This window comes from Salarias fasciatus, chromosome 6 (assembly GCF_902148845.1).
Source record: "Salarias fasciatus chromosome 6, fSalaFa1.1, whole genome shotgun sequence".
Lineage (NCBI taxonomy): Eukaryota > Metazoa > Chordata > Actinopteri > Blenniiformes > Blenniidae > Salarias > Salarias fasciatus.
The window spans coordinates 9,075,454-9,102,199 of NC_043750.1; the positions used below are offsets into that span (position 1 = coordinate 9,075,454).

The following is a 26,746-nucleotide window of genomic DNA, read 5'->3' on the forward strand; positions in this document are numbered from 1 at the left end:
AATGGTCATTTTGTCGGAGCAGCAAACACAGTGATGGAGGCGGAAGCAGAGCGCAGCAGCTCCTTTCTGACTTCAGCTGGGAGCACATCTCACTAACACTACTTTAAACTGCTCAAATATTAGGTATCCAGAGGAAAACAGTTGAACATAAAGCCATAAACAAGAAATAGGGTTGTTTTTGTGATTAAAGTCATAAGTTTAGTGGCCTTAGTTTTTACTTTGTTGAGAGGATGGAGTTGAGGGTTTACAGTCCCCATTTCCCTCTGACATGTCTTTCACAGTATTCAGATACTTTTTTTTTCAATTATAAAACAGATAACAACCATAAATCCCCTGAGGAAACGATGGAATGTCTTGATTTTAAACTGTGGAATTGATAAGTTGCGCCACAAAACATTTTGACATATCAAATCATTTGAATCTCTAACTTGTTTTCCTTTCTTTTTTGCATTTTTAAGGCAAATATCTGGATTTTATTGACAATTGCAGCATGTCAAATGAACTAAACTTAAAAATCAATTTACTGATCTTACAGAGTTTAAAACCATTGAAATTATGCATAAGGCAAAATATAGCCTATTATAACATACCAGAAAAGTTTTGTGCAAGAGAAGATTACAATTTTAAAAGAAAACCAAAACTTTAAGGTTCACAAAGTTTAGACTGCATTAAAAACAATTAACTTCATTAAACTTCTTTAAAAAAAAACATTCTGCATTGTGATGTGTGGGGTTAACTCGTGTGAGAAAATAAAACAAAATCAAACATCAAAACAACAAAAATCAAACATGATTCATCATAAATAATTAAAAAAAATACAAATAATTAAGCCTTGGAAGGTATTTGATTCATAAATGAGGGATTCTTCTGTTGTAAATTTACTAAAATGGAAACTTGTACATCTGAATATTTGTCAAATGGAATGATTGTGGTGATTGATTCCAATCAATTCAAAATCGTTTTCTTCTGAAAGGAAAATAAGTAAAGATGCCCAAAGTAATTTCTTGACATAAACGATACTGATGCTGGCCACCTCTGGAAAAATCACCTCATCACTTGAAATCATGTAGTTCCACCACTTTGTGTAACTGTGAATAAATATGTTTGGGGTTTTATAAATAAGCTGAAAGAATGACTATGGATTTTAATGTTAGTGTCCAAACATGTTGTTGTGCTGCATTTTGTAATCATGGTGCAATATGTGACAATTTTGTACATTTTCACCTCATTGTGTAATAATGTTTTATTTTATAATACAATTCTTGAACACTACTTTAATCACTTACATTGTCCAATAACTTCTTAGTTATTCCAAAATGCAGGTGTTCCACTTTTTTTGAGAAAAATGTGCCAGTTATAGATGAAAGTTTGATTACTTATTAAACAGGCATGTCATTTCAGCACGATCAAACCAATTCATGTGAATTTCTTCCTGCCTAAAGTAACCCAGACTGATGGATTATAAACTAACGATTCCACTCCACAAACCAGCACCAAAGAGAGTTCTAAATTATCTCAAATCAAGTTTAAATTTAGTGTGTGTGTTGAGATGATGTGGGAGACATTATGGAAATGCGGGGCAGAGGAGACCCAGGAGACGAGTGAAATGTTTTTCATTATTAATTATGTTTCTCTTGCTTTATAATAGTAAAGTTGTAGGACACTGACTGCTCCTCGTGAGAAGTGGGTGGCTCTTAAAAGAGCCGTTTCGTTTGAAGGCTGAAGGGTCTTCGGACGTTTACTTGGCCTTGGCCGGCTTCTCGGTCTTCTTGGGCAGCAGCACCGCCTGGATGTTGGGCAGGACGCCGCCCTGAGCGATGGTGACTCCACCCAGCAGCTTGTTGAGCTCCTCGTCGTTGCGCACAGCCAGCTGCAGGTGACGCGGGATGATGCGGGTCTTCTTGTTGTCGCGGGCGGCGTTTCCAGCCAGCTCCAGGATCTCAGCGGTCAGGTACTCCAGCACGGCCGCCAGGTACACGGGGGCTCCGGCTCCCACGCGCTCCGCGTAGTTGCCTTTACGGAGCAGCCTGTGAACACGGCCCACCGGGAACTGGAGGCCCGCACGGGACGAGCGGGTCTTGGCCTTGGCTCTGGCCTTACCGCCGGTCTTTCCTCTGCCGCTCATTTTCTCTTCTTGTTCTCTGGAGTTGATTCTCTGAGAAAGTGAGGCGCTTCGTGACCAAGTGTCCTTTATAAGAGGGCAGAGAGCGCGAGGCAGTCCGGGACGCACCAATGAGACGCTTTGAATCAACCGTCCTCCAATCAGCAGCTCAGCCTGAGGAGCGGCTCCACTCAGACCATCTGACCAATCAGAACAAAGCCCGCCGTGGTTTCTCAAGTGGATTTTAATATGTTCATTCTTTCTTTGTTAAAAAAGGCGCGCAGCCTGGAGACCGATGACAAAGAGAAGCGAATTTATATAATGAAGACTAAAACTCATCTCTTGACAGCTTCACAAGATCATTTGACTGCCTATTGTCATCCATTTCAACACAAAATATATTTTAAATAAAAGTGGTTTTCATTGCAATTGTCCATATCATCTGTAACATTTGAAGTTACAAATTGTTCACATTGTTAGAAGTGTTTTATTCCGATGTTCTTTTGCTCAGTTTTCAGCTGTGTGGGTCACATTCAGTGTTCAAATCCATCCATTGATGTGTTTAAGCTGTACCTGTGATTTTCAGGTCCGATCAGGACATTTTCTGAAGTGTGTGCAAGTCACAGTCGATCAGGGATATTTCTCTGGGATGAATCAAGTATTTCCGTGAACCATGAAGATCAGTGGACAAAGTTGAATGAAAGAAATTTGACGCTTTTGCTTGATGACTAAGTCTTCTCTACAATTTCTCTCGAATTTGAATGTGGGATTTTGAATTTAAATTTGTTTTGAAAATAAAAAAAAATATAAAAAACAAATTATCGATTACAAGCAAAAAAGAACAGCGTCTGAAAAGGAGCAGGACGAAGTGAAAGTGACACTAACACTGACTGCCCCATTTTTTAATTGAAACTGAATTAAACAGCGTTCAAAACACTTTACATACAAAAATAAACATGTAAGCAGCAATCCCCAAATTAAATATATACACATTCATTAAATTATTATCCACTCTGAGTTTTCTAAAATAATAAACAGATAAAATCAGCCCTTCACACAACCCATCCTCAACCATATCTCCCCAACAGTTTTTGTATCTTTTTTTTTTAACAATTTATCTTTGAGCATTTTTTACTTCCCTCACCAGACCCATTCAATAAATCCACACCAACAACTGGAACACACATACTTTCCCTTTTTGAACAAACACAATGTCATTTTATAAATAGGTTTTCTTCTGAAGTTATAATCCTCTGTGTTACAAAACAATTTCTGAATTGGTTGTTGCTTTAAATCCATTCTGTAAAACTTTGAATTTGACCAGATCCCAGAGTTTCCCTGCATGTGACTCTATATTGAGATCTCCACAAAAGGAAAATAGTCCTCTGACAAGCTTTGACAGGAAAATATTCCCTCCATGCTTTCTTTAAAGGTTTCAGATGCAGGGGCTCTGAATACAGCTGGAATTGTTTTTCCATGTTGAACTACTGCACTCCTTTCCATCTCTTCATCAACAGCAGCTGACATCCTCTCCACCACCGTATCGTTAAGGTTCGTCTTAATTATATACAGTGACAACTTTTCGGTTCCACCTATTCATTTCATTGATACAGGTTTAAGATATTGCTGGGACATGGAATGGTTTATTGAACTGACCTAAAGTTGGCTCTCATATCTCTGCAATTGGCATACGATTTTCCGCCGTGTTTTGTAGTTTGACATAGTCAGATGCTCTTCAGAGGAAGTGGGTGGCTCTTGAAAGAGCCTTTGGGTTTCGACTGCAGCAGCAGAGCGCTTTACTTGGAGCTGGTGTACTTGGTGACGGCCTTGGTGCCCTCGGACACGGCGTGCTTGGCCAGCTCGCCGGGCAGCAGGAGACGCACGGCGGTCTGGATCTCCCTGGAGGAGATGGTGGAGCGCTTGTTGTAGTGAGCCAGGCGAGACGCCTCCGAGGCGATGCGCTCGAAGATGTCGTTGACGAACGAGTTCATGATGCTCATGGCCTTGGACGAGATGCCGGTGTCGGGGTGGACCTGCTTCAGCACCTTGTACACGTAGATGGCGTAGCTCTCCTTCCTGGTCTTTCTCCTCTTCTTCCCTCCTTTGCCGGCGGTCTTGCTCACGGCTTTCTTGGAGCCCTTCTTGGGCGCGGGTTTGGATGGTTCAGGCATTTTCTCTCTCTCTCTCCTCACAGCAGAATGCGGATCCCGCTGGAGCGGTCCTCTTTATACAGGCTGCATGGAGATGCTGCTGCGCTGTCCCCTGGCTGTGATTGGTTCCAGTCCTCGCTGCTTGAAGGGTGGGGGTCGAGTTTCTGAGGGGAACTGGTCTGACCGTCAGACTGCGCGCCAACTGCAGTCATTTGTGCAAAGAAGCGGGAAAATCAGTTAACGCCGGCTAAAAGAAACATATGAAAGAGTAATATTGATGTTTATGAAGCTTCAGTGGACTGACTGTGAACTAAGCAGGTGTCTGAAGTCAGGAGGGAGCTGGGATCTGGGCTGGGGTTTTCATTCTGTTCACATTTTGAGGAAAAACAAGAGTCTAATGAAGGAGAGTCTACAGATCAATCAGTGATGGGACTGCAGTTCATTTGCTGTGATTATTGATGTTTGAATTAATGGAATCAATGTTTTCAATCATGCAAAAGCCTAATCAGACATTTAAATACTCACTCTTGATCTCTTTAAAAGTGTAAACTGAAGTGATCATTAAATTGTCTGGTTTAACGTTTAATCGATTGTAGGTATTGAACATTCATTTTATCTCAGTTTTGTCAGACCTGGATAAACCGAACAGAACCAGTCATGGTTTTACTTGGCATCAAACTTAACTCTCTCCAGCTGCACCTCCCGAGAAGACCAGTGTTCGGTAGACTTTTGAAGTTTGGCAGCTAAGGAAGTGTTTTCTGATGACTACGGGTGTTCGATACCACTTTTTTTTAAACAATACCAAGTATTAATACCAAGAGTACTCCATCTTCAGTACTCACCGATACCAAATACTCATACCAATACTTTATATACATAAAATTTAAAATAATGCAATGACAAATTATTTTTGAAAAAGAAATTTCTAATAAAAAGGCAGCCCAGCCATCCAAAAATAATAGTCTGAAAAAGAAAACAAAGAACTCTGAGTTTACACTTATTTAAATGAAATTAAGTGCAAGATAAAACAATTTCTCTGAATTTTAATTTTTTTTTTTTTTAAATGAACTGAATTACAAGACGTAAACAACCAACTCTCAGTTATACACTTTTTAAAATGAACTTATTTTAACGGTTTTTAAATGAAATTAAGTGCAAGATAAAACACTTTTCTCTGAGTTTTACACTTTACATAAACTAAGGTTTTTAAATATACTAATTTTAATGATTTTTTTATGAACTAAAGTCAAAGATAGAAAAACTCCTTAGTTTAAAGAGTTGCTGGTGTTCTCTGTGCTGCTCTCGGATCTCTGCTCTTCAGTTTCTCGGTCTTCTGCAGAGTTTGCCATCGAGTTGATGCAGGAGTTTTCTTTTTTTCCAGCACAACAGCGTCAGACTCTCGTCCACAAGCTTCGCCCTGAGGTGTTTAAACATATTACTAGTGGTAAATGAACAACATCGCGCACCTCCTTTAGCAATTTTAGCATTGCAGAGTTTGCGTTCTGCAAAGCTCGGCTCGTTTTCACTTATATAACAGAATTTCCACACCGGTGAAGTTTTGGTGAGACGAGCAGCCGTTCTGGATTCATCCTGTTGTCTCTGCTCTGGATGAGACTCATGGAGAATCAGCCCGCTGCAGTGTAGCCCTGCGCCTGTCAGCGCTCCAGAGAGGAGCTTCTTCCTCTTTCATGTATGTCGGCAGCCTGCATCCCATTTGGTTGCACTACCGCCACCTGCTGGCGAGGAGGGCTTACTACGTGTGGGGTTTTCTTGCCGTGAGTATCGGCGGCTGGTATCGGTAGCCTTCACGAGTACCCGATACTTTGAAATAAGGCCAGTATCGGCCCGATACCTGGTATCGGTACTCGCACATCCCTACATAAAATTTCAAATAATGCAATGACAGATCATTTTTGAAAAATGACTTTTATTTGTAAAAAAAAAAAAAAAAAAACGCAGCACAGCCGCTATGTTTATGTCCCAAACGATAACAGTCTGAGTTTAAGATATAACAAAAGTGAAAAATAAACCAAACAACTCTTTGAGTTTTACAGTTTTCTAAATGAAATTAAGTGCCAGATAAAACAATTTCTCTAAGTTTTAAGGTTTATTTTCAAATGAACTGAAGTACAAGACATAAGCAAACAACTCTGAGTTATATACTTTTTTTAAATGAACTCATTTTAACATTTTTCAAATGAACTAGATAAAACAGCCTTCTGAGTTTTAAGGTTTTGTTAAACCGACGCTAAGGAACTTTTCAACCTTAAGAAAACATTTTAATATCTTTTGTGATGATACATCGACTTACAACTAGTTGAATGACCCTCTGTCACGGGCTGAGGGCGTCAGTAGGTGCGTTCGACATGAGAAAAGGTGCGTTCACGATGACAAAGCCAGAGGCAGACGGAGCTCGACGAAGCAGACGGCGCCGTGGGGCGGAGTTATAAGTCTGCCTCCAACTCGGACAACCCTATGTTCTCCATGTTTGTGTTTCTCATGACTCCCACCATGGGGGGTGTTTACAGGCCTGTCTTCCGGGGTGTCAATTAGGAGGGAACCCCCGCACTGTGCCTCCTTCCCCCCCTGGCTGTCAGAGGGGTATTTTTTTTTCTTATTAAAAACAGAAGATTTCATAATTTCTTTCGTGTGTCATCTAGTATTGCTTTCACTTGGACTGAGCAGCTGTGAGGAGGGTGGTAGGAACCCTGCACACTAAAAAACTCCACATGTGCGAACTGCTTTACGGCATGCGTCACATCATGACGTAACATCGTTTAGCCACCATTAGATTCATGACCTCGTCGCTATCCGTCCTTCACACAGCCTCTGGAAACAAATAGGTGCGTTCACGATGGCAAAGCCAGAGGTAGGCGGAGCTAGACGAAGCAGACAGTGCAGCTGTGGGGCGGAGTTATCAGTCTGCCTCCAACTCAGACAACCCTATGTTCTCCATGTTTGTGTTCCTCATGACTCCCACAGTAGGGGGTGTTTACAGGCCTGTCATCCGGGGTGTCAATTAGGAGGGCAATGCCCCCCGCCTGTGCCTCCTTGCCCTGGCTGTCAGAGGGGTAATTTTTTTTTCTTATTAAAAGCAAAAGAATTCATAATTTCTTTCGTGTGTCACATTGTGTTAATTCTAGTGCTGTCAGTTTTAATCGCAATGATCGCAATTTAATCGCATTGATCGCAATTAATTCATTAATTCATGAATTAATTCATGGTGAACTGTCAACAATTAACTTTTTTAAAGTTCAGATTAATTGCAATGAAGAATCTAATCCTCATAAATCAGTCCCAGTGTCAGGAAAAACCACTATTATCCTCTAGTTCTTTTCTTTGACCCAATTGGCAGACCTCAATGGATTAATCGCGATTAAAATTGACAGCACTAGTTAATTCATATTCAGTTAACTGAAATAAATAAAATTTAAAAAAACTAAATAATTTTAAGTTACGTTTCGGCTTCTTTCATGTGACGCGTGCGTGCAGCTGGACCAGGCGTCAAGGGGGGGCAGACTGCCTCTCCCCCTCAGTCAAAAAAAATAAATAAATAAAGTTTTCAGTCTATTATGTGCTTTAAAAACAGCAGCAAACTCTGCTGGCTGGGTCAAATCAATATGAAGTGTTGTGTTATTCAAAATTCAAAATTCCAAAAAACAAAAGAGGAGGCTCCAGCTCTACTAAAGATGAGAGCTGGTTATTTTATCATTTGTTTTTTTACTATTTGTGCTTTTTAGCAATGTGATTAATGATCATACGTTGTTGGACATGATAGAACAGGCTTCTGGTCTGTGGATTCTGTTTTTCTGTTGCTCCGTTACTTTTTCGCCACCTTTGCGCCCCCCCCCCCCCCCCCCCCCCCCAACATTGGGCTGGAGCCGGGACTGGGTGTTTATTTATGCAAATGAAGCGTGTTGTCATCAAACTGATGAGGAGTGGGCTCGGGTCCAATCCCCTGCCTGTATGAACCAGAGAGGTGGGCCAGGTAGCCGCGGTGAGTTGCTCTGGAGCAGCTCACAGCGGCTCCTCTGTGACCGATCTCGCGAGTTTTCGATGCCCTACGTAGGTCCTACGTATCAGTGACGCCGGGCCAAATCTGGGCGGGGCGGCTCAAAAGTCTTAAAGGTGCATTAAGGAGTTTTTCAACCTTAAAAATACTTATTTTCCACCATAAATATGTTACACATTTTTAATGATGTGTACAATGTGCCCTGACATATTCATTACAAGTACCTCTAACAGCGCTAAACTGTCACTTGAAAGTCACAGTGCCGGTCCGGCAATTTGTATTTCTTGGGGAGAATTTGAAAGGAATGACGTAATGGCTGGTTAGGTTTCATTATGTCCGCCATTACTCCGCCAGATGCTTAGTGAGCAACAACTGAGCAGGATCTTCCAGAAAGTCAGAACAGACTGGCTTCTAGCACTGCCACAGCTCCACACAGACTCCAACAGGTAGAAGAAACTTAAATCTTACTTGAGCGCTACTAAACGAGCGAGGAAGGAGTCCCCCTCTTCCGTGCACGGGAGCCACAGGGACGAGTTTTTCACTAAGCTGCGTTACGCCCAAGGCCTGCAGGGGGCGCTGTTTCGCATAAAACGTGCAAACTCCTTAAGGCACCTTTAAAGGTCTGCCTCTGGCTTTCTCATGTCGAACGCACCTAATGTAGGCGAGTTCAGTCCGACAGCATGCCACCGGGAGCAGCATTTTACGACGTCACGCGCTAGGCCTCATGGGAACTGAAGTATTCCTTCAGGCGAAACACTACCGCTTTTGTCCACTTGCGTCGCCAAAATCAACGAAAACTGAAAGTTCCTTAGTGTTGCTTTAATGAACTAAAGTGCAAGATAAAACTTCTTTCTCTGAGTTTTACACTTCACATAAACTAAAGTTTTTAAATGTACTCATTCTAATGCTTTTGTATGAACTAAAGTGAAAGAATTGCTCGTGTTATTTCTACTGCTCTCGGATCTCTGCTCTTCAGTTTCTCGGTCTTCTGCAGAGTTTGCTGTCGAGTTGCTGCAGGAATTTTCTTTTTTCCAACGCAACAGCGTCAGCCTGTCATCAGACTCTCGTCCACATGCTTCGCCCTGAGGTGTTTCAACAAATTACTGGTGGTAAACGAACATGATCACGCACCTCCTCTAGCAATTTTTGCGTTGCAGAGTTTGCATTCTGCAAAGCTCAGCTCGTTTTCACCTATATAAAAGAATTTCCACACCGGCAAAGTTTTGGTGAGACGAGCAGCCGTTCTCGCAGATTCATTCATGTAGTCAATGCGTAGGATGTGACGCTCATGGAGAAGTCAACCTGCGGCAGTGTAGTGCCAACTCCCGGCGACAAGGGTTTACTACGCATGGGATTTTCTTGCCTTGAGTATCGGCAGCTGGCATCGGCAGCCTTCAAAAGTACTCAATACTTTGAAATAAGGCCAGTATCGGCCTGATACTGATACCTGGTATCGGTACTCGCCCATCCCGATTGCCAACAAACTTTTCAAAGATGGCAGACTTCCAAAACATTAGGGACTGTCAGCCAACAGCTCTGTTGAAATCCCTCCCTATCATATCTGGGACATGGTGCCAGGTATCGCATACGGAGGGGCAGCAAGAAATCGGGGGGTCACAGATGGTAATGGATGGTAACAGTTGTTGCAAAGAAGGTTGTTGTGTACCATGGTCGGTGGAAACACACTCCAACCCGACCAGACCCGACCCGTACTGGAGCTGTGGAAGCGAGGCTTTAGGCCTCGTTCTCACCTTGTATCAAAATGTGTCTCAGGTGATCTGACCGTATCAGTGTCAAGCCTTAAGGACAGGTGAGAGCAGGCATCACTACGTATTCATGTGGCTTCACTCACACCATTTCCCGAGGTTGTCTGGTATGCAACTGCTCACAAATATGTGGAAGTGAGAAAAATATGCATCTTGAACCCGCTTGTGACAGCAGCGCAGCATGTACGGCCACGCGCCCCCCCACCCCCTGTACACTGCGCCCTAGGCAGCTGCCTAGCTCGCCTATGCCTGGAGCCGGCCCTGACCACCGAAGAAGATGAAAAAATTTTTTAATGGCTGTTCAAAAAAATTAAGAGGTTTTTAAAAATGTTTGAAAAGCTGAATGTGTTAAAAGTTGATGGGTTTTGGTTAAGGTTTGAAGGAGCTATATATACTGAAGAATTTAAAAACAAAAAATTGCTGTCCATATACTGCTGCTTGTGGTTTTAGAGTCTGATGTGATTAAGAAGCGAACCATTAACATGATTTTTTCTCTGTTAAATATTATTAGGTGGCCAGCGATGAACATGATTGTGCTCTTCTCACCTGCATGTCCACCACCAGTGGCTTCATTTCTCAAAATATTTCATCATTATTGTACAAATCCGCATTGTGACACTTGAAATATATGGTCATATATTGTTTTTGGGTTTTTTTTTTTCTGAAGGGTTTTTGTGTAATTTTGGGTTCATTGTCGTTCATTTTTAGAACAGCTTCTGAACCAATCCGACTTTGAGCGTAATGACCTATTTGCGCCAGCAGGAGGCAGTGTGATGCCCTACCCGCTCCATACCTTCGAGGTTTTTTTCAGTTGGACCGTTAACATCATAATATAATAAAAAAAAAAAAATGTTCACTGACATGAATCCCAATCTCCTTATTCAAAATCCGACACCCCTGTAGTGCAAGATATTGTTGCCAAAATACAGTTTGTTGTTTTGAATAAGTATTGTATTTATCAATAAAGTCAAAAATTATTGTTGTTGATAATGTTTTGTTGGTTAAGTTAACTAAAGAATAGAAATACAGTTGTATAATATGAAATAAAATCTGACTCCCCCATTATAGCAGAGTGACAGCCTCCAAGCCTTCTCAGCAGGCGCATCTGGATCTCTGCTGCCACTGTACAACGTATGAAGTCATTACAGGAGGAAATCTGTGGAGGGAGTCAGATTTTGATGGCTGGTTAGCAATATCTGACTTTAATTTGTACAGCGTTTAAAAATGTTATTGTAAATGTTGCTCTTTCCTGTTCTTTCCTTCTTTTCTTTAAAATTCTCATACAATTTTAAATATTGTAATTTATTTTTACAGAATTGTTATATTTATTTATATTGCCTTTACCTAAAAGTACGTCTCTTTGTTCTGTTCTATCCTGGCTACTGTTTGTTTTTTATCGTTTCTCTTCAGGTGAGGAGTGAAAAAAAGCCAGAGTCAAATCCCTTGCTTTTGATGCACAAATTTGGCTATTAAAGCGGATTCTTTTTCAAATTCTGATTTTATTTACTAGTTTTATTTTAAACTACGAATAACAGTAGTAGTAGTAATACTTAATAATAATTATTGTTATCGTGTGGTTACAGTTATCCTCACTGTTGTTCTTGTGCTGTATTGTTAATAAAGCTTTTTACAAATAGGCGGGATACGTGATGACGTTTAATTCCTGCGCCTGCTCCGCGCGGTGTTTGGAGGAGCGCGTGAGAATCGCTTCGTTTTCCTCGCGCTGTCAACAGGGAAGCCCAGCCGTTTCTTTCCCCCCCCCGCTGTCCGTGAAGCCGGGCCTCCAGTGCTGCCATGTTCAGCCCCCGCGGCGCCCCGAGCCCGGTCCGGCGGCAGCAGGGCCGGACGCCCGGGAGGAAGAACTCCGGGTCGGCCGGCGGCCTGCTGTTCTCCCCGCGGAGGACGCCTCTGGCGGCGGGGTGAGTGTGAAGCTCCAGCCGGTGGTATAACGGATACATGCGGCTTATGACTGTTTGTAGCGGTGAGGTTACAGTGATGTTTGTTTGGGTTTGGCAAGTTAAGCGGTGCATGGAGTGTAAATATGAGACAAGTCTGTCTGCTCTTCTTCCTCTTCTCATTCCAACCTGAACGTCCCAGTCTGGTTCTGCAGAAAGTCTCCTCCGAGTCTGGTTCTGCAGGGGGTTTTTTTCTCTCTGTGACAGTGTCTTCAATTTCAATTTGGCTTTATTTCTACAGCACCAAGTGTAACACAGTCATTTTTAGGCACTTTTCCAGAGAAACCCGAACAAATAGACATGAGCAGGCATCAGTGACAGTGGGTCGGAATCCTGCAGAACCAGGCTCAGAGGAGACGGCTTTTTGCTAGTCCGTCTGGGGTGCGGGGACAGAAGGAGAGGACCTCCTTATTTGGTGGTATATTAAACAAAGTGTAGTGAAATGAGTAGATATGTCAGATTGACCCAGTGTGAAGAAAGCATTGAGACGGCCCTGAACACCTTCACGAGTCTCATATTAGCCAGAAGGAGACGCAGCTTCGCCTGCCATAATATGAAGCAAAAAGACCAGTCAGCTATTTAGGAAGACGAAAATCAGTTTCAGGCTGAAGTCACAGTCAAGGGAGACCTTTAAAACTCACCTCAGTATGTAATTCAACACAAAGTACTGCGCTGAAACACCCGGTCGGTCAAGGGCAGAAATCTGACATTCGCGTAGCAAGAAAACTCGGTCCTGACGTTGTAAATGCTGGTTTTAGCAACATTGTGATGTGTGTCTCCAGTAGGTCGACTCCGTCCCGAGTGCAGAGTCACGCAGCTGTGGACACCATCAACTTCGATGTGCAGACCTTCGGCTCGTCGCTGCCCGTCAAAGTGATGGAGGCTCTGACGATGGCGGACGGTGAGCAGAACGTCACCTTGTCTGGGAAAAGATGGCCTGTCTGGTTATTGTCCACTGACTGTGTGTGTGTGTGTGTGTGTGTGTGTGTGTGTGTGTGTGTGTGTGTGTGTGTGTGTGTGTGTGTGTGTGTGTGTGTGTGTGTTCTGCTGCTCCAGCTGATGATCACATCTCGGTGAAGGTGAATGAGAGTGGCTGGGCCTGGATGGTTTGTGGAGAGAAACTGATCATCTGGAAGATCTGCCAGACTGCTGTGGCCAAGGTACGATGCACTCATGAGTGTGTTCCTGGAGGGCTCACTTGTCCACCGAGAGCTTCGTGTTGAAGCAATTTAGCAGAAACACAAATATGTATTCCAATATCACTCCAAGTAGCTGCGCGTGGATTGGACACAGGAGGAGGAAATGCCTTCAAACGATGCAGCAGTCGTCGGATATTTCACAGCACGTCTTTTTCCTTCCAGCTGTCGGTCTGCAAAGAGCTGCAGCTGCCCAGCAGTGAGTATAACTACACGGCAGACCTCATGGCCATGGCGTCCGCCGCTCCTCTGGAAGTCGCCGCTGTTCAGTCCATCTCCGTCTTGGCTGTAAATGTGGAGGGAACAGCTCGTTTCTGGCCCAGCCTGGCCCAGGAGGGCAACTACACGGAGACCGAGACGGACCTCGGTGACCTCTGCAACTTCGTCGTTGCTGTCAGAGTGAGCTGACTTTCTGAGATTTTTCAAAATCAACCCTGACAACCTGAGGATGCAGAGAGAACGCAGCGGAGACGGACTGCCTGGATGTGAAGGTTGGGTTTCCGTCCCTCTGTCCTCTCAGGGTGGGAGCTTCGTCCTGTCTTCAGAGAAGAATCACCTGTGGAGAGCGTGTGCCGACTCTTCGGGGAAGCTGCAGTACCGAGCTCTACAGCAGGGGCACGGCGTGCTCTCCGGCATCGGACGCCGCGTCTCCAGCTTGTTCGGGATCCTCTCCCCTCCCGCCAACGACACGGTGAGTCACGACTGGAGGCGGCGCCGTCCGTCTCTGGTTCCCGGCCGCGGCGTCTTCTCATCTTTTCTGCGGCTGTGCCTCCGCTGCAGCTGCACAGCGTGCTGTGGACGGGCGCCACCGGCTGCCTCTACACGCTCACCTCCTCCAGCCTCAGCAAGTGGGAGCTGGACGACGGCTCCGAGCAGCAGGTCCTCAGCTGGGACGTCCGCAGGGCGCTGGCCGAGAGCATCGCGGACGCCATCTGGGTGAGCCCACACTGATATCCTGGAAATGTATGTTTTGGTTTTCAGTTAGCGGCTCCGCCTCCTAAAGCTTTCCCCACAGTGAGCTTCCTCAGAGGCTGTGGTGGCTCCACTGAAGTGATTTTCACCTGCAGGGCTCAGAGAGCAACTACGAGGACATGAAGGAGGGCGTGAACGTGGCTTACCTGGATATGAAGCTCAGCCAGTGAGTGCTGCGTCTTCAGACTGTTTAGAATATAATGACAGGGACCGACGGAGGGCAGGAGGAAACCTGTCGTGTTAAGATTCTACAATTCTGGTTGAATTTTCTGTTTACTCATTTTATTGACCACCAGTCGACGGCACAGACACTGGAATAGTTGTGTTCTTCTGTTAAACGTGGCTGCTCTGTTGGGCTCTCCCTCTCCTCGCCGCACCGTGACGCTCCCGCTGTGCTTCCAGAGCCGGCCTGGTGGTCCTGGCCGCCGCCTGGCACCCCTCCGACAGTCCCTGCATGGCCTACTTCTGCCTGGTCACTCTGCAGGACGGCGGCGCCGCCATCTCGGACCAGTTCACCGTGGAGGTCACCAAGCACAGCGCCCCCTTCCAGGTAGGGCTGGTCCGAATGGCTGTTTTTGCCCTTCAGGCCCAAGTAGTGACTATGATCTGAAGATAGATCTTTTAGTTGTTCTTCTTGCTCGTCTACACTCTGGAAAAAAACATCAGACTCTTTGTTTTTAATACATGTGTCATTAAAATGTAAAGTTGTAGGCCAAAATGAAATGTTACTCATTTTATCTGATACTTTCCTCCCTCTGGAGTTTGACTCTTGGGTTCGGTATTTGAAATGAGGTGGAATTCAGCTGGCAGACCCGGAAACCTTCGGTGATCCTGTGATTCTGGTGGAAGTGGCGTGTTCTCTCTGTTCTGGTTTGTTCAGAGCGAGGAGGCCCTGCAGGAGACCAAGCTGGTGCTGCCGCCCGCCCCCGGCTCCGCCGCCTTCCTGTACAGCGAGGAGCTGGTGTTCGCCTGCTCCACGGGGACCAGCAGGGCGGCGCTGCCCGACGAGAAAATCAGCTTCAACTCGCCGGGTGCTGCACACGTTCAGAAACGATCCAGCGGTCCGAACGTTTGAAGGAGAGTCCTGCTCTGACTGGTGTGTGTGGCCGGCTGTGTTCAGGTGACGGCGTCCGGGGCGGAGGCTGCTGCGCAAACCTGCCCGTGTTCTTCTCCCTGAACAGCGGCCTGGTGGCGGTGGTGGCCAGAGAGACCGCCTCCATCCTGCCCGAGATGATGGAGGACTCGCTGTGCTCCTCGCTGGCCGCCGCCCCGGAGGTAACGCCGCCGATCGCGGTCTTCCGTCCGTACGGCGGCGTCTCGAACCAGTAACCCATTTCCGCTTGCGTTCGAGAGCGAGGCCGGACAGAACTCCCCGATCTGGATTGCTTGAGGCTGACGAGTGTGTCGCGTTTCGAAGGTTTCGTCGATGGAGACTCCCAGCAGAGCGGAAACTGTCGCTCAGGAGGACAAAACCAAACTGCTGAAGGCCGCTTTCCTGCAGTTCTGTCGGTACGTTCAGAAGCTCCGCCTCCGCTGCAGCCAAACCTCCTGTGGTTTTAACGCCGTTTGATCTTTGTGTCGGGATATTTACAGTTTTCCTGTCTGGAGGGGAAAAAAAGCTCAGATTGATTTGATTTCAGAAGGAAATCAGACTGAAGGCGCTTCAGTAAATCTTTCTTCAATAATGAAGAAAGTCGGTCGTCCCGTGGTTCCAGTGTTTCTGTAGATGTGAACAGTTTTTGTTTTGGCACACCTCCGGCTGCTCTTGTAGGATCAGCTCTGCGTAGCGCCTCGGCTGTGTGAACGAAGCCCGTTACAGCGACCGCGCGTCTCCTGTCTCCTCAGTAACGATCTGGTCGGAGCTCAGACGGTCACGGACGAGCTCTTCGCCGCGGACGGCGACGGAGAGGACAGCGCCGAGCTGGACGGCCTGGTGACGCAGATCGACCTGGACCTGGTGGACGACTACCCGGCCTCAGACCCGCGCTGGGCCGAGTCGGTCCCTGACGGTGAGGAGGAGGGGCCACGTGGTCCGAAGATTTCACGAGACCAGGAACAGTTTTTACTGGTCGGTGTTTCTCCCTTCCAGAGAGCGCCGGGTTCCCCCTCACCTCCCTCATCATCCTCCACCAGCTGGAGGACAAGATGAAGGCTCACGGCTGCTTCATGGACTTCCTGCTGCAGGTGGGTCGTCTCACGGCCACGGTCGGTGAAGCGTGCAGTTGAGGGTTTCCTGGCGTTGCTCGTCACGGCATCTTCTCGCCCCGCCCCCCCCCCCCTCTGTGCTCAGGTGGGTCTGCTGGACCGGCTGGGTCAGGTGACGGTCCGCTCGTCTCCCATGGCGACGCGCCTGCTGCTGTGCGAGCACGCCGAGAAGCTGCAGGCCGCCATGGTGCTGAAGAACCACCACACCAAACACGCCGAGCTGGTGAACCGGGCCATCGCGGCGGCGCTGCGGCGCCGCGGCGACGGCGTGCCCCCCAGCCTCACCGCCGCCGACGTCTTCTTCAGAGAGGTGGGGGTCCCGTCCGGCGGCCGGGGGTCCGGGGTCTGGTTTGCGACGCGTTGCTGGACGGTTGCCGTCGCTCTCGCAGGTGTCGCAGATCTCCTCGCTGTTCGACTGTCTGCTGGAGGAGGAGGAGCGAAGCCTGAAGGACAATCCGGTGGAGTCGGCGCAGTGGGCCGAGGGGGTCCTCACCGTCAACAGCATCATCAAGGTGAACGCCCCAGCTCCCAGGATTCCCTGCTCCAGAGCGGCGCGGCTGAGACGAGTTGTCCCATCTGTGTGTGGTGTGTGTGCAGGACATGCTGCAGGCTGCTGGGCAGTACAGAGAGACCAAGGCCTCCATGTACCGAGCGTCTGAGTCGGCCGCCGCGGAGCCGGAGTTCATCCCGTGGACAGGTAACAGAATCCCCCTCCACCGCCCGCTGAGCTGCTGCCCGCTGGACCGGAGGGTCAGGAGGATCGCTCAGAGAGAGCCGTGGACGCACGGCGCCCAAACCAGTCCAACGCTCCTCTGCACTTTACGAGGAAGGACAACGGCAATATTTCAGCCGCAAATGCATGTTTTGGCGTTGCGGCCGGAAAGTGTAGAATCTGGAGGAAGCTCCCAGAGAACATTCAAACTTTTACATTCATCAGGCCCGAATTCGTTTCCTTGATGCACATAAACGCTCCTGGAGTTTGTGGCGTTGCCGGACGTCCTTCAGGCTGGTCTGGTTGTTCTTCAGTGAGTCCAGCAGAGGGCGGTACACCATGTTGAATTCATCAGGACCTGGGTTCTGCAGCCTCTATGACAGGGGTGGGGAACCCTGGTCCTGGAGGGCCGCAAACTTGCATGTTTTCCATGTCTCCCTGCTTCAACACAGCTGATTGCAATGAGGCTCGTTATCTGGCTTTCTGCTGGACTTGGCCATGAATCTTGATTCGATTCAGGTGTGTTGAAGCAGGGAGACGTGGAAAACATGCAGGTTTGCGGCCCTCCAGGACCAGGGTTCCCCACCCCTGCTCTATGACCTAAAGAGCCATTTTCAGTGACTTCCCGTCAGGTCCGGCTGTTCTGGAGCCATAAAGAACATTTAACCTTTAAAACGAGGCGAACGCAGCTCAGGAAGCTTCACAAAGAAACTAGATCTAAAGGCCCGTCCATGCTTCACATGTACGCGTTTCCGCGTCCGCTTTGGAAGGTCCGCGCACCACCGATGCGGACGCGCTTTCTCCCATGCTACATTTTGAGCTCAGCTGTGCGCGTCCCGTCCAGGCGGTGATCCACGCAGCCTCGAGAAGCTTTTCCGGCTCTACAGACTGTCTATCCGCTCCTTATTACGGATTATTTAGAGAAAATTAAGCACATACATTGTCAGTACATTATCTTTAAGTATTAAAGTTTATTTAGCCTTTTTTTTCTGTTCCTGAATCGCGGAGCGGCGCTGGAGCAATTAGTTACTTTTTCACTTCTGTTTGCAGACCTTCTCCTCCCTCCAGACAGTCTCTCTCTCTTTCCACGAGTTTTTCACTCTTTCGGTGTCTTTAAGTGGAGCCATCAGGCTGGAGCTCCGTCTACTTTCACGTTTACCGTCATGTTTTGTTTGCTATGGCGCTCTGGCGCAGGCGCACACTTCCGCGACCTGCGCGCAATGCGCAACGCGGTCTCAATTTCTGGCTGCTGCGCGGACGTCCGCGGATCGGTCCGCGCGGACCCTAGCGGACAGGAATTCATGACGATTTTTACGTCACGCGGACCAATGCGCAACGCGCACCCACGCGGACATGTGAAGCATGGACGGGCCTTTATGATGCATTCATGAAGTTTAACTACAGTTCAGAATAGTGAACGTTTTATTACACTGAACCTGTTTTTGTATCTTATTTTATTTTAACAGTTTTGTTCATTTCAAGCTTTTTTTCTCAACAGTTTAAAAAATTTTAGTCTTTTTTTTAGCCATTTTGCCTCTTTTTAAACAGTTTTGTTTGCTTTATTCCTGCAATATTTCATTTTCTTGTTAGAAATTTTAGACATTTCAGGTTTTTTAAGCTGTTCTTTCATTTTTTCCCATTTCTTGTGGTTTTTGCTGTTTTCCCCAATTTTACTTGAACCTTTTTTGAATCCCTTTTGAACCAAGAGCAACAAATCATATAGTAATTTAAAAATAAGTTAAATGTTTATTCACCTATCATGTGGTGAAGGCTTCATGGAGCCGCTACAGAGGGACTGAAGAGCCACATGTGGCTCCAGAACCGCAGGTTGAACACCCCTGATCTGGAGCAACTTTTCTAATCCATACGTCCATGAAATAGGTTCAGACTACTAAAAGAAAACGACATTTCTGTCCTGGCAGTATTTATTATTTGGTCTGAAGTTGCACATGAGCGATGCTGATCAGCAATGGCACAAATGGTGCTGCTCACTTTTCTAAGTATCTGTAAACCAAATTATTATTAATTAAAGCAAATTACCCACAAAATGAAGGCAGAAGATGGACAAAAAGTCTTAAAGCTGTTGCATATTTAGGCCTTTATCCCCCCGACACAGCCTCGGAAGTCTTCAGGCGCCATTACCAGCGCAGACATGAAGAATGAGCTTTAGGACTCTGCAGAGCTGAACTGCTGAGATCTTCTCCTCCGTTCCTCCTCCAGCGTCCGGAGGCGTCGGCGGGATTCGCACCGTCCTGTCCCGCCAGCACGACCTCATCCTGCGCTCGGTGTACCCGCACGCCGACTCGGAGCTGCGCGCCGCCGTGTGCGAGCAGCTGGTGGCGCTGCTGGACCTGTACCTGGGCGGCTACGTGGCCCAGCTGGCCTCGCTGCAGCAGCAGAGGCCCCCCGGGGCCCAGCAGGAGCGCTACGACAGCCTGGAGATGGAGTACGTGCAGCGGCGCTCGGAGCTGCTGACCCCGCTGTGTGAGTGAGCGAGCCGCGAGCGATTCTCGCCGTGGACCGGACCGGCGACGATGACCGGCCGCGCCGTGCTGTGTGTTGCAGTGGAGCTGGGTCAGTACCAGTGGGTGGCGGCGTTGGCTGAGAAATACTGCGACTTCGACATCCTGGTCCAGATGTGCGAGCAGACGGACAACCAGAGCCGCCTGCAGCACTACATGGCCAAGTTCGCCGAGCAGGTACGCAGGAGGCAGCCGACGCGCTGCAGGGCACCAGCAGGCAAAAAGTAATGAGTGTTGGTTTTATTTTATATATGAAGGAAGTTTGGCATCAGCATGATGCAGCGTTCAAGCAGCAGCAGCGCCGCACAGTTCCACACTTTAATGGTGCGTCTGTGAGGTTTGTGTCAAAGTTAAAGAAATGAAGCAGAATTGAACAAATTCAGTCTCTTAGACAGGGACCCACCTCCACCTTGTTTCTTCTGTCTGAAACACTGCATACAGCTCCGGGGGTGTTGGTGCCACCGTCACCCTGAAGCAGAAGGTTTTTAAGCCATTTCTGTCGTTATTGGTGCAAGAACAAAATAACAAAACCTGGAATAAATCTTGCAGCGTCAGCGATAAACTACTTGCATTCTTACTGTAATCTGTAGAGAATACTTAAAGTGTGATGTTTTCTGAAGGTTTCTGGACCACTAGGATTGGGGGAGCCAGAGTTAATGACGCTGAATGTTTTGGCGTTGTCTGGCGGAGCTCCTTCATCTTTTTTTCCCCTCACTGTGACGCTTCCTCCTCGCCACTCTCAGCTAAATGTGACGCCTTTGTTAATATCCGACACAGGTTCTTCTGGTTTTTGTGTTTAAAAACTTCAGATTTCAATGGAAAGTGTTGCTAACAGTCTCAAATCCAACGAGCCGTTCGCAATATGGCTGACAGAGTGAAATGAAACGGGCATGCTCATTGGTCGAAATCGTTCATTCTCACCCAATCAACAATCATTTATATCGGACACGAATCGCGTCCTGTTGTTTTCGAGACAGTCGCAGAACATTTGGTTCTAACCTTAACCCCGATGATGGCAATTCAAGTTAGTTACCCCCCCACACTCACACACACACACACACACACACACACACACTTGGTTTTTTTTACAGATTTTCATGTTTCATGAAAATGAACAGTTTGAACGATAATCCAAGCTGCTGAAGAAGAAAGTATAAAAAACTTTCTCTGAATCAGGAATCTTTCATTCTTACTGTGTTTTTCAGATGGCAGGGAGCTGAATTGATTTTTATCTTAATGTGGGTGTTGACAAGATGAGTGCCGCTGACCTTTAACCTTTCTTCTTTGGAGACCAAAAATAGTAACCTCCATTCTCTCTGAGTTTAGTAGGAAACCTTTCTAGCACCCCCACTGGTCAGCTCGGCGGTTATGAGGGACTGTGGTCCTCCAGGGACACCGACTCGTAGAGCCCAGTGTCGTCTGCAAAAACAGAGACTTGTGTTTTCTGATTCAGCGTTCGCTCGATTTAAGCCAAATGTCACGTTTTTGATCTCCCGATACGAGTACATGATGCGCACCAGTGCAGAAACTTCACGCTGACGTCCTCCCGGTCCCCGGTGTCTCCTCCCGTCCCAGAACTTCGCCGACTTCCTGTTCCGCTGGTACATGGAGAAGGGGAAGAGGGGGAAGCTGCTGTCCCAGCCGGCCACCCAGCACCAGCAGCTGGCCAGCTTCCTGCAGGCGCATCAGCATCTGAGCTGGCTGCACCACATCCACGTCCAGGACTACCCCAGCGTACGCCCCACACACACACACACACACACACACACACACACACAGGGGCTGTGGTAGCTTGTCCCTCCTGTCTGCGTTGTCCCTGAGGTTCCGCCTGGCGTCTCCACAGGCCCACAGGACTCTCTACAACCAGGCCAACGCCGAGACTCGATATTTTGTGAAGAAGAAGACGCTGCTGGCTCTCAGCAAGCTGACGGTGTTGGCCTCCGACCTGCCCGAGGACGAGATCAGCAGACACGTCGACGGTAAAGACGCCGCAAGCTTGGCTTCGTTAAATATAACGAAATCTAAATAATAAGAGAGGAACCAGTGTATTAGCAGGACGGCCTGCTGTGATCTTTACTCTCCTTTACTGTTCTTCAGTTTTATTTAGACAGGTTTTAGTCTGCATTGAATTATATTAAATTCAGATCATCTATAAAGAGCTCTTTAAAAAAACTTCATTCAGTTTAATTCCTGTGGTGTCACTTCACGACAGAGGAAAACCCAACAATCACACAGACGTTAGGAAGGAGAAACTTCCTTTCAGCAGGACGAGACATGAGGAGATGAGTGGGCGGAGCAGTCTGACAGATTGTGGGAGGAGGGATTCAAACCCTGGTTCTAGTAGGGGGTTAGGGACACTGCTGATGAGATAAGTCACAGTTAATGGCGGCCAGATGCCGGGCTCTTATCCGTTGGGGATTATTGAACCACTGGTCAGCTGGCGCGCTCGTTTCCTCATTTCCCCCGTCGTGGACATGCGCGGCCGTCACGCGTCTCGCAGCCTGTCCCGGGTTTCATGAAGTCTTCGTCCCTCCAGACATCGTGGAGCAGGAGCGCTTCCTGCTGCATCAGGAGACTCTGCCCCGGCAGCTTCTGGAGGAGAAGCAGCAGAACCCCGACACCATGCCTCTGCTCAGCGCTCACAACCTCATACAGGTGGGAGCACGCACACACACACACACACACACACACACACACATGCACACACACACACACACTCCATCCAAAGCAGCAGTTTGTCCCCTGAAGTCTGCATGGAGCAAAACGCCCTGCCAGCAGGTTAGCATGGTGGGGGAACCATAATGCCGCAGGGCTGCGTCTCGTACTGCAGGTTTTGACTCGGAATCATGAAATCGGAGAATGATCAAGAGACCTCAGGAAGCGCTGTGATGCTTCAGTTTGTATTTTTGTGTTTCCTGGATCATTTAGTGTGTCGTGTTCATGGTTGATGCTCAGATTAAAGAAGCGCCGCCGCCGGCAGGTTCGCAGACTCGCCGGTAGCGCAGCTCTGAACTGAGTGAGGGAACCAGAGGAGCCTTCCAGACATCCGGCCTCAGATCGTTTCTGCTTTAAACACATCTGCCCCCCTGGAATTAACGCTGACGCTGCTCACGCCTCGTTTCCAGCTGTACATCTGTGACGACAACAGGCGAGCCAACGAGTACGACTTCAAGAAGGCCCTGGACCTGCTGGAGTACCTGCACCAGGTAACCTCACGGACACGCCGCACTTCTCGGCTCCAACACTAGGTGGAGCTGAGACTCGGGCCGTTCACACAGCAGGGTTTTCAAGTGAAAACCCAAAACTCCCTCTGTGTTTCGGTTGTTTGGTTGACATGGCGACGGTGGTCGGACCCACAGAAACCGTTTTTGGAAAGGAGTCCCGGCGTGGAACTTTTTGAAAATACTCACCACTCCGTTATGGTGGAAGCGCTGCTGCTGAATAAGAGCACCACCGCTGTGTTTCCTCCAGAGTGTCAGGACTCGGTCCAGACCAGGGTTCTGCAGCCTTCATGACCCAAAGAGACGTTTCAGTGACTTTCAGTCAGGTCCAGCAGTTCTGGAGCCATGAAGAAGATTTAACCTTTAAAACGAGACGAACGCAGCTCAGGAAGCTTCACAAACGAAAACCTGTGTCTTATGAAGAATTCATGAAGTTTAAACTGCAGTTCAGAATAGTGAACATTTTATTACACTGAACCTATTTTTGTCCCCGATAAGATTTTTGTCTTTTCGAGGTTTTTGTTGACAGTTCTAAAATTTTAGCCTTTTTTTTTTTTTTTTTTTTTTGCCATTTTACCTCTTTTTAAGGAGTTTTCCCTGCTTTTTCCAGCCATATTTCATTTATTTATTTTAGAAATTGGAGACATTTCACGTTTTTTAAGCTGTTCTATCATTTTTTCTCCCCATTTCTTGTGGTTTTCCTATTTTTATTTTTGCTGTTTTGCTCCCAGTTGTACTTGAACCTTTTTTGAATCCCCTTTGAACCAAGAGTGACGAATCGTACAATAATATGAAAATAAGTTAAATGTTTATTCAGGTATGATGTTGTTAAGGCTTCATGGAGCCGCTACAGAGGGACTGAAGAGCCACAGGTGGCAGACCCCTGGCCCAGACTCTCCTGGTCCTGGTTCCAGTCCAGATCCTCCTGGACAGTCTCCCTAACAACAATCCAGCGTGGCGCTCTGTCCATATGAATGACGGAGTTCTCCATTGTTAATGTTTAGAGTTTGTGTCGTGAAGCTTCAACGAAAGCAAAATGTAAAAACATTGAAACGCTGGCGTCTGAACGGAGCCTGAACCACAAACTCCTCAATTAATCTGTTTGGCGTCATGTCATAGTTGAGAAAACTAAACTAAAAGTTCTCCTAAAACTACTGGAAGATTGTTTCAGGTTTGAGTTCTTCTTCCGTCACACGAGCATCGACGCCATAAATTGTATTGAAAAGAAAAGTTTATATTTTAAAGTTTACAGGGTTTTTATTACATATTCAAAGAAACGGAGCAGGTCGCTCTGAACTCTCCCCGGCCGTCGACTCTGCTGTGTCTCAGTTTTTCTCGCTGCAGCACAGAAACTGTTTCCTCAGTCCAGCTGTTAGAAGCAGGGCGGTTTGTCTGATTTCCATCGGAAAAGGATCCGTCTCCGGCCGTGAATGAGGCGCCGGCTGCTGCCTGCGCCTGTGGTGCGGAGACGGTGACCTCTGGGGGAGGAATAAATGCGGAGGGGGTTATCAGTGTTTCACACATGGAAGAAAGGATTTCTGGGTTGAACCGGGTGTTTCTGTTTCAGGAGGACGACGTGAACATCGACGCTCTCAAGTGTGAGATCCTGGGAAAAGCGCTCCGGAGAGACGAGTGAGTGAAAACCTGGAGTTTATTATCCATCTGCAGCGTCTTCAACCCAACGGCTTCATGGAGAGACGGAGAGAAAAGGCCTCTTACTGCATCAGATCGTTAGAAAGTCTGTTCGTCACACCAGACGGAAGAAAACCAGGAAACCAGTCAAATTCAAGCCGACTGGCAGCATTTAGAGCAACCTGAACATTTCTGATCGTCTCCTGTTCAGAGGAAAGTAAAGCTTAGTGAGGATCGTAACTGCTCAGCTTTGATTTGACTCAGCTCTCTCAAACAGTCCGGGGTTATGTACTGATTCCCAGAACAGACATGATCGAGCATTTTATATATATCTGAACCGAGAAGAGAGCACTCAGAGCTACGACCTCCACCTGGTCTGATCCAGAATCGCTTCCGTCTGCCAGTTTTCATCAGAATCAGTCCCCAGGTCTCTGATCTCTGCTATGAACGGACCGGCAGAGGTGAAAGCGAGGTTTGCTTCCCGTGTTGAAGATGCAGTGAGACTGTAGGTGTTGAGTGTGTGAACGGCAGTCTCTCACCCTCTCTCACCCCGAGTGTTTCGCCCTCAGCTGGTCCTCCGCCGACGGCAGCGACGACCCGCTGGAGGCGGCCAAGGACAGCGTCTTCGTCAAGGTCCTCCTCAAACTCATTCAGGAAGGTGGGAGACACTTTCACAGGAAGTGCTGCTGAAATGATTCCTGTTTGTATTTGATATTCGTAAGTTCAGCTGTTGTTAGAAATCCCAGAGAGGCATTATGAAGACGTTACAGTGAATTTAATATTTTCTGAAGAGAAGATGTAAAAACGCTGCTTCAGACTTCACAGTAAAGCTTCGTGTTCAGACAGTTAGAAAATGAAACGACAGAAACAGTAAAAAACGGTGCAGTTTTCATGCTGGGCCACCGGGGGGTGCTGATGTTTGCTCGGTTCTGGTTGTGGGTTTGTCTTCAGCCTGGACTGTTCAGATAACTCGGATGAACGCGTCGTCTCCTCCTCAGGCGTTCCGCTGCAGACGTACCTGCCGGATGTCAAGGACCTGCTGGAGCTGGACGAGCTGAGCGCGTTGAAAAACAAGCCCTACTTCGAGTTCGTGCTTCGAGCCAACTACGAGCATTACCTCCAGATCCAGATGTGACGGCCGTTTCCCTCCGCCTCCGCTCCTCAGCTTCCTCACGATTCCTAAGATCTGTTCCTAATTTTTTTCTAAATAAATTTTTCAATAAGTTAAATATGTAACTTCTGATTGTTCGTTAACGCGACACATCTGCTCCTATTCATCGAGACGAGCTATTACTCCTACACAATGACAATACATTGTATTTATAATGCACTTTCCATTTCAAAAACGGATCTCAAAACCAAAAAAAAAAAAAAACGACACAGGAAGCATTAAGTTCTGAGCTGCTGTTTGGAACGCAGCTCTTCGTGGAGGAACCGGCCTCTACAGGGTTCTGACAGCAGGTCCAGCCCGCTGGTCCAGGTAAGACCATGCAGACCCCGTCTACCTTTATCTGCCCACAGATAACTCCTGAAAATGCTGCAGGAGGAGTTTTTGAACCACGTCCGAGTTCAATGTCCATTACACTCCATTAAATACTGAAGTCTGTGTGTGTTTTAGTCATTTACAGCCATTCATTTCACTCTTAATGTCAAATTAGTAGCTTTCAACAAGTGGCTGTGATTTAGTCCAGGAGGGCTCCTGTCATGACCCCACCGCGTCACTTCCTGCTGTCGAATCTTTTTTATTTGAGAAGTAACAAGCGCCGGATTCACCGTCTTGACCTGTTCCTCCTGCGTTCACTCAGATCCAGATGAATTTCTGAGGATATCAACCATCAGGTTGTCAATGAGAGACTTAAAAGAATATAAAAAGAAAACCCCAAACAGATTTAAGAGAACATTCCAGACATGAGTGTTTTTCATGTTTTTCTGTTTGAGTCTTTACCGTTTTCTGGGGAAACAAATCGACTGTTTCTAAACGCCGAGTCTCTCAGGATTCCAATCAGTAGTGAAGTTACTACATTTCAATACTCTCTAAAAGTTAAGAGGATATTCATATGGACAGAACACCAGGCCGGATTGTTATTATGGTGACTGTCAACTTTAAAAATACCAAGTCCAGGAGGATCTGGACTAGGACCAGGACCAGGGTCATGGTTTGTAGAGGTCCTGAGCTCCTTCGTCGTGGTGTAAACGGAGCCTGCGCTCACCACTGTGAGCTAAAACCCTCCGTCCCGATTCCCGGCCCGTCTTCACACTCGCACTGCAGTTCCTGACTGACGAGGCGGAATTCTGGCCGTTT

General features: G+C 47.2%; 3 protein-coding genes across 4 annotated transcripts; 1 reads left to right on the forward strand and 2 right to left on the reverse strand.

Annotated features, from left to right (window-relative positions):
* Positions 1-1,735: 1,735 nt before the first annotated feature.
* LOC115391078 (histone H2A) lies at positions 1,736-2,125 on the reverse strand. The gene has a single exon (XM_030095176.1). It carries the CDS (start codon positions 2,123-2,125, stop codon positions 1,739-1,741), a length of 387 nt encoding a protein of 128 aa, XP_029951036.1. The 3' UTR covers positions 1,736-1,738.
* A 1,711-nt stretch (positions 2,126-3,836) lies between these two features.
* On the reverse strand, positions 3,837-14,133 carry LOC115391079 (histone H2B 1/2-like). Its single transcript, XM_030095177.1, has 2 exons — positions 14,129-14,133; positions 3,837-4,277 (listed from the first exon to the last, which is right to left on the reverse strand). Exon 2 carries the CDS (start codon positions 4,270-4,272, stop codon positions 3,898-3,900), a length of 375 nt encoding a protein of 124 aa, XP_029951037.1. The 5' UTR covers positions 4,273-4,277; positions 14,129-14,133; the 3' UTR covers positions 3,837-3,897.
* Positions 11,711-25,667, forward strand: nup133 (nucleoporin 133). 2 transcript variants are annotated; one of them, XM_030095172.1, is made up of 25 exons: positions 11,711-11,948; positions 12,767-12,885; positions 13,041-13,144; positions 13,346-13,579; positions 13,701-13,871; positions 13,961-14,116; positions 14,248-14,318; positions 14,555-14,702; positions 15,033-15,183; positions 15,273-15,427; positions 15,570-15,661; positions 15,998-16,161; positions 16,242-16,336; positions 16,443-16,667; positions 16,747-16,869; positions 16,955-17,054; positions 19,290-19,553; positions 19,635-19,768; positions 21,167-21,325; positions 21,435-21,570; positions 22,128-22,246; positions 22,717-22,797; positions 24,380-24,444; positions 25,014-25,102; positions 25,443-25,667. In XM_030095172.1, exons 1-25 carry the CDS (start codon positions 11,824-11,826, stop codon positions 25,577-25,579), a joined length of 3,417 nt encoding a protein of 1,138 aa, XP_029951032.1. In that variant the 5' UTR covers positions 11,711-11,823; the 3' UTR covers positions 25,580-25,667. The 2 variants fall into 2 exon arrangements, with proteins under 2 accessions (XP_029951032.1, XP_029951033.1); XM_030095173.1 differs by having other exon boundaries at positions 12,770-12,885.
* The last annotated feature ends 1,079 nt before the right edge of the window (positions 25,668-26,746 follow it).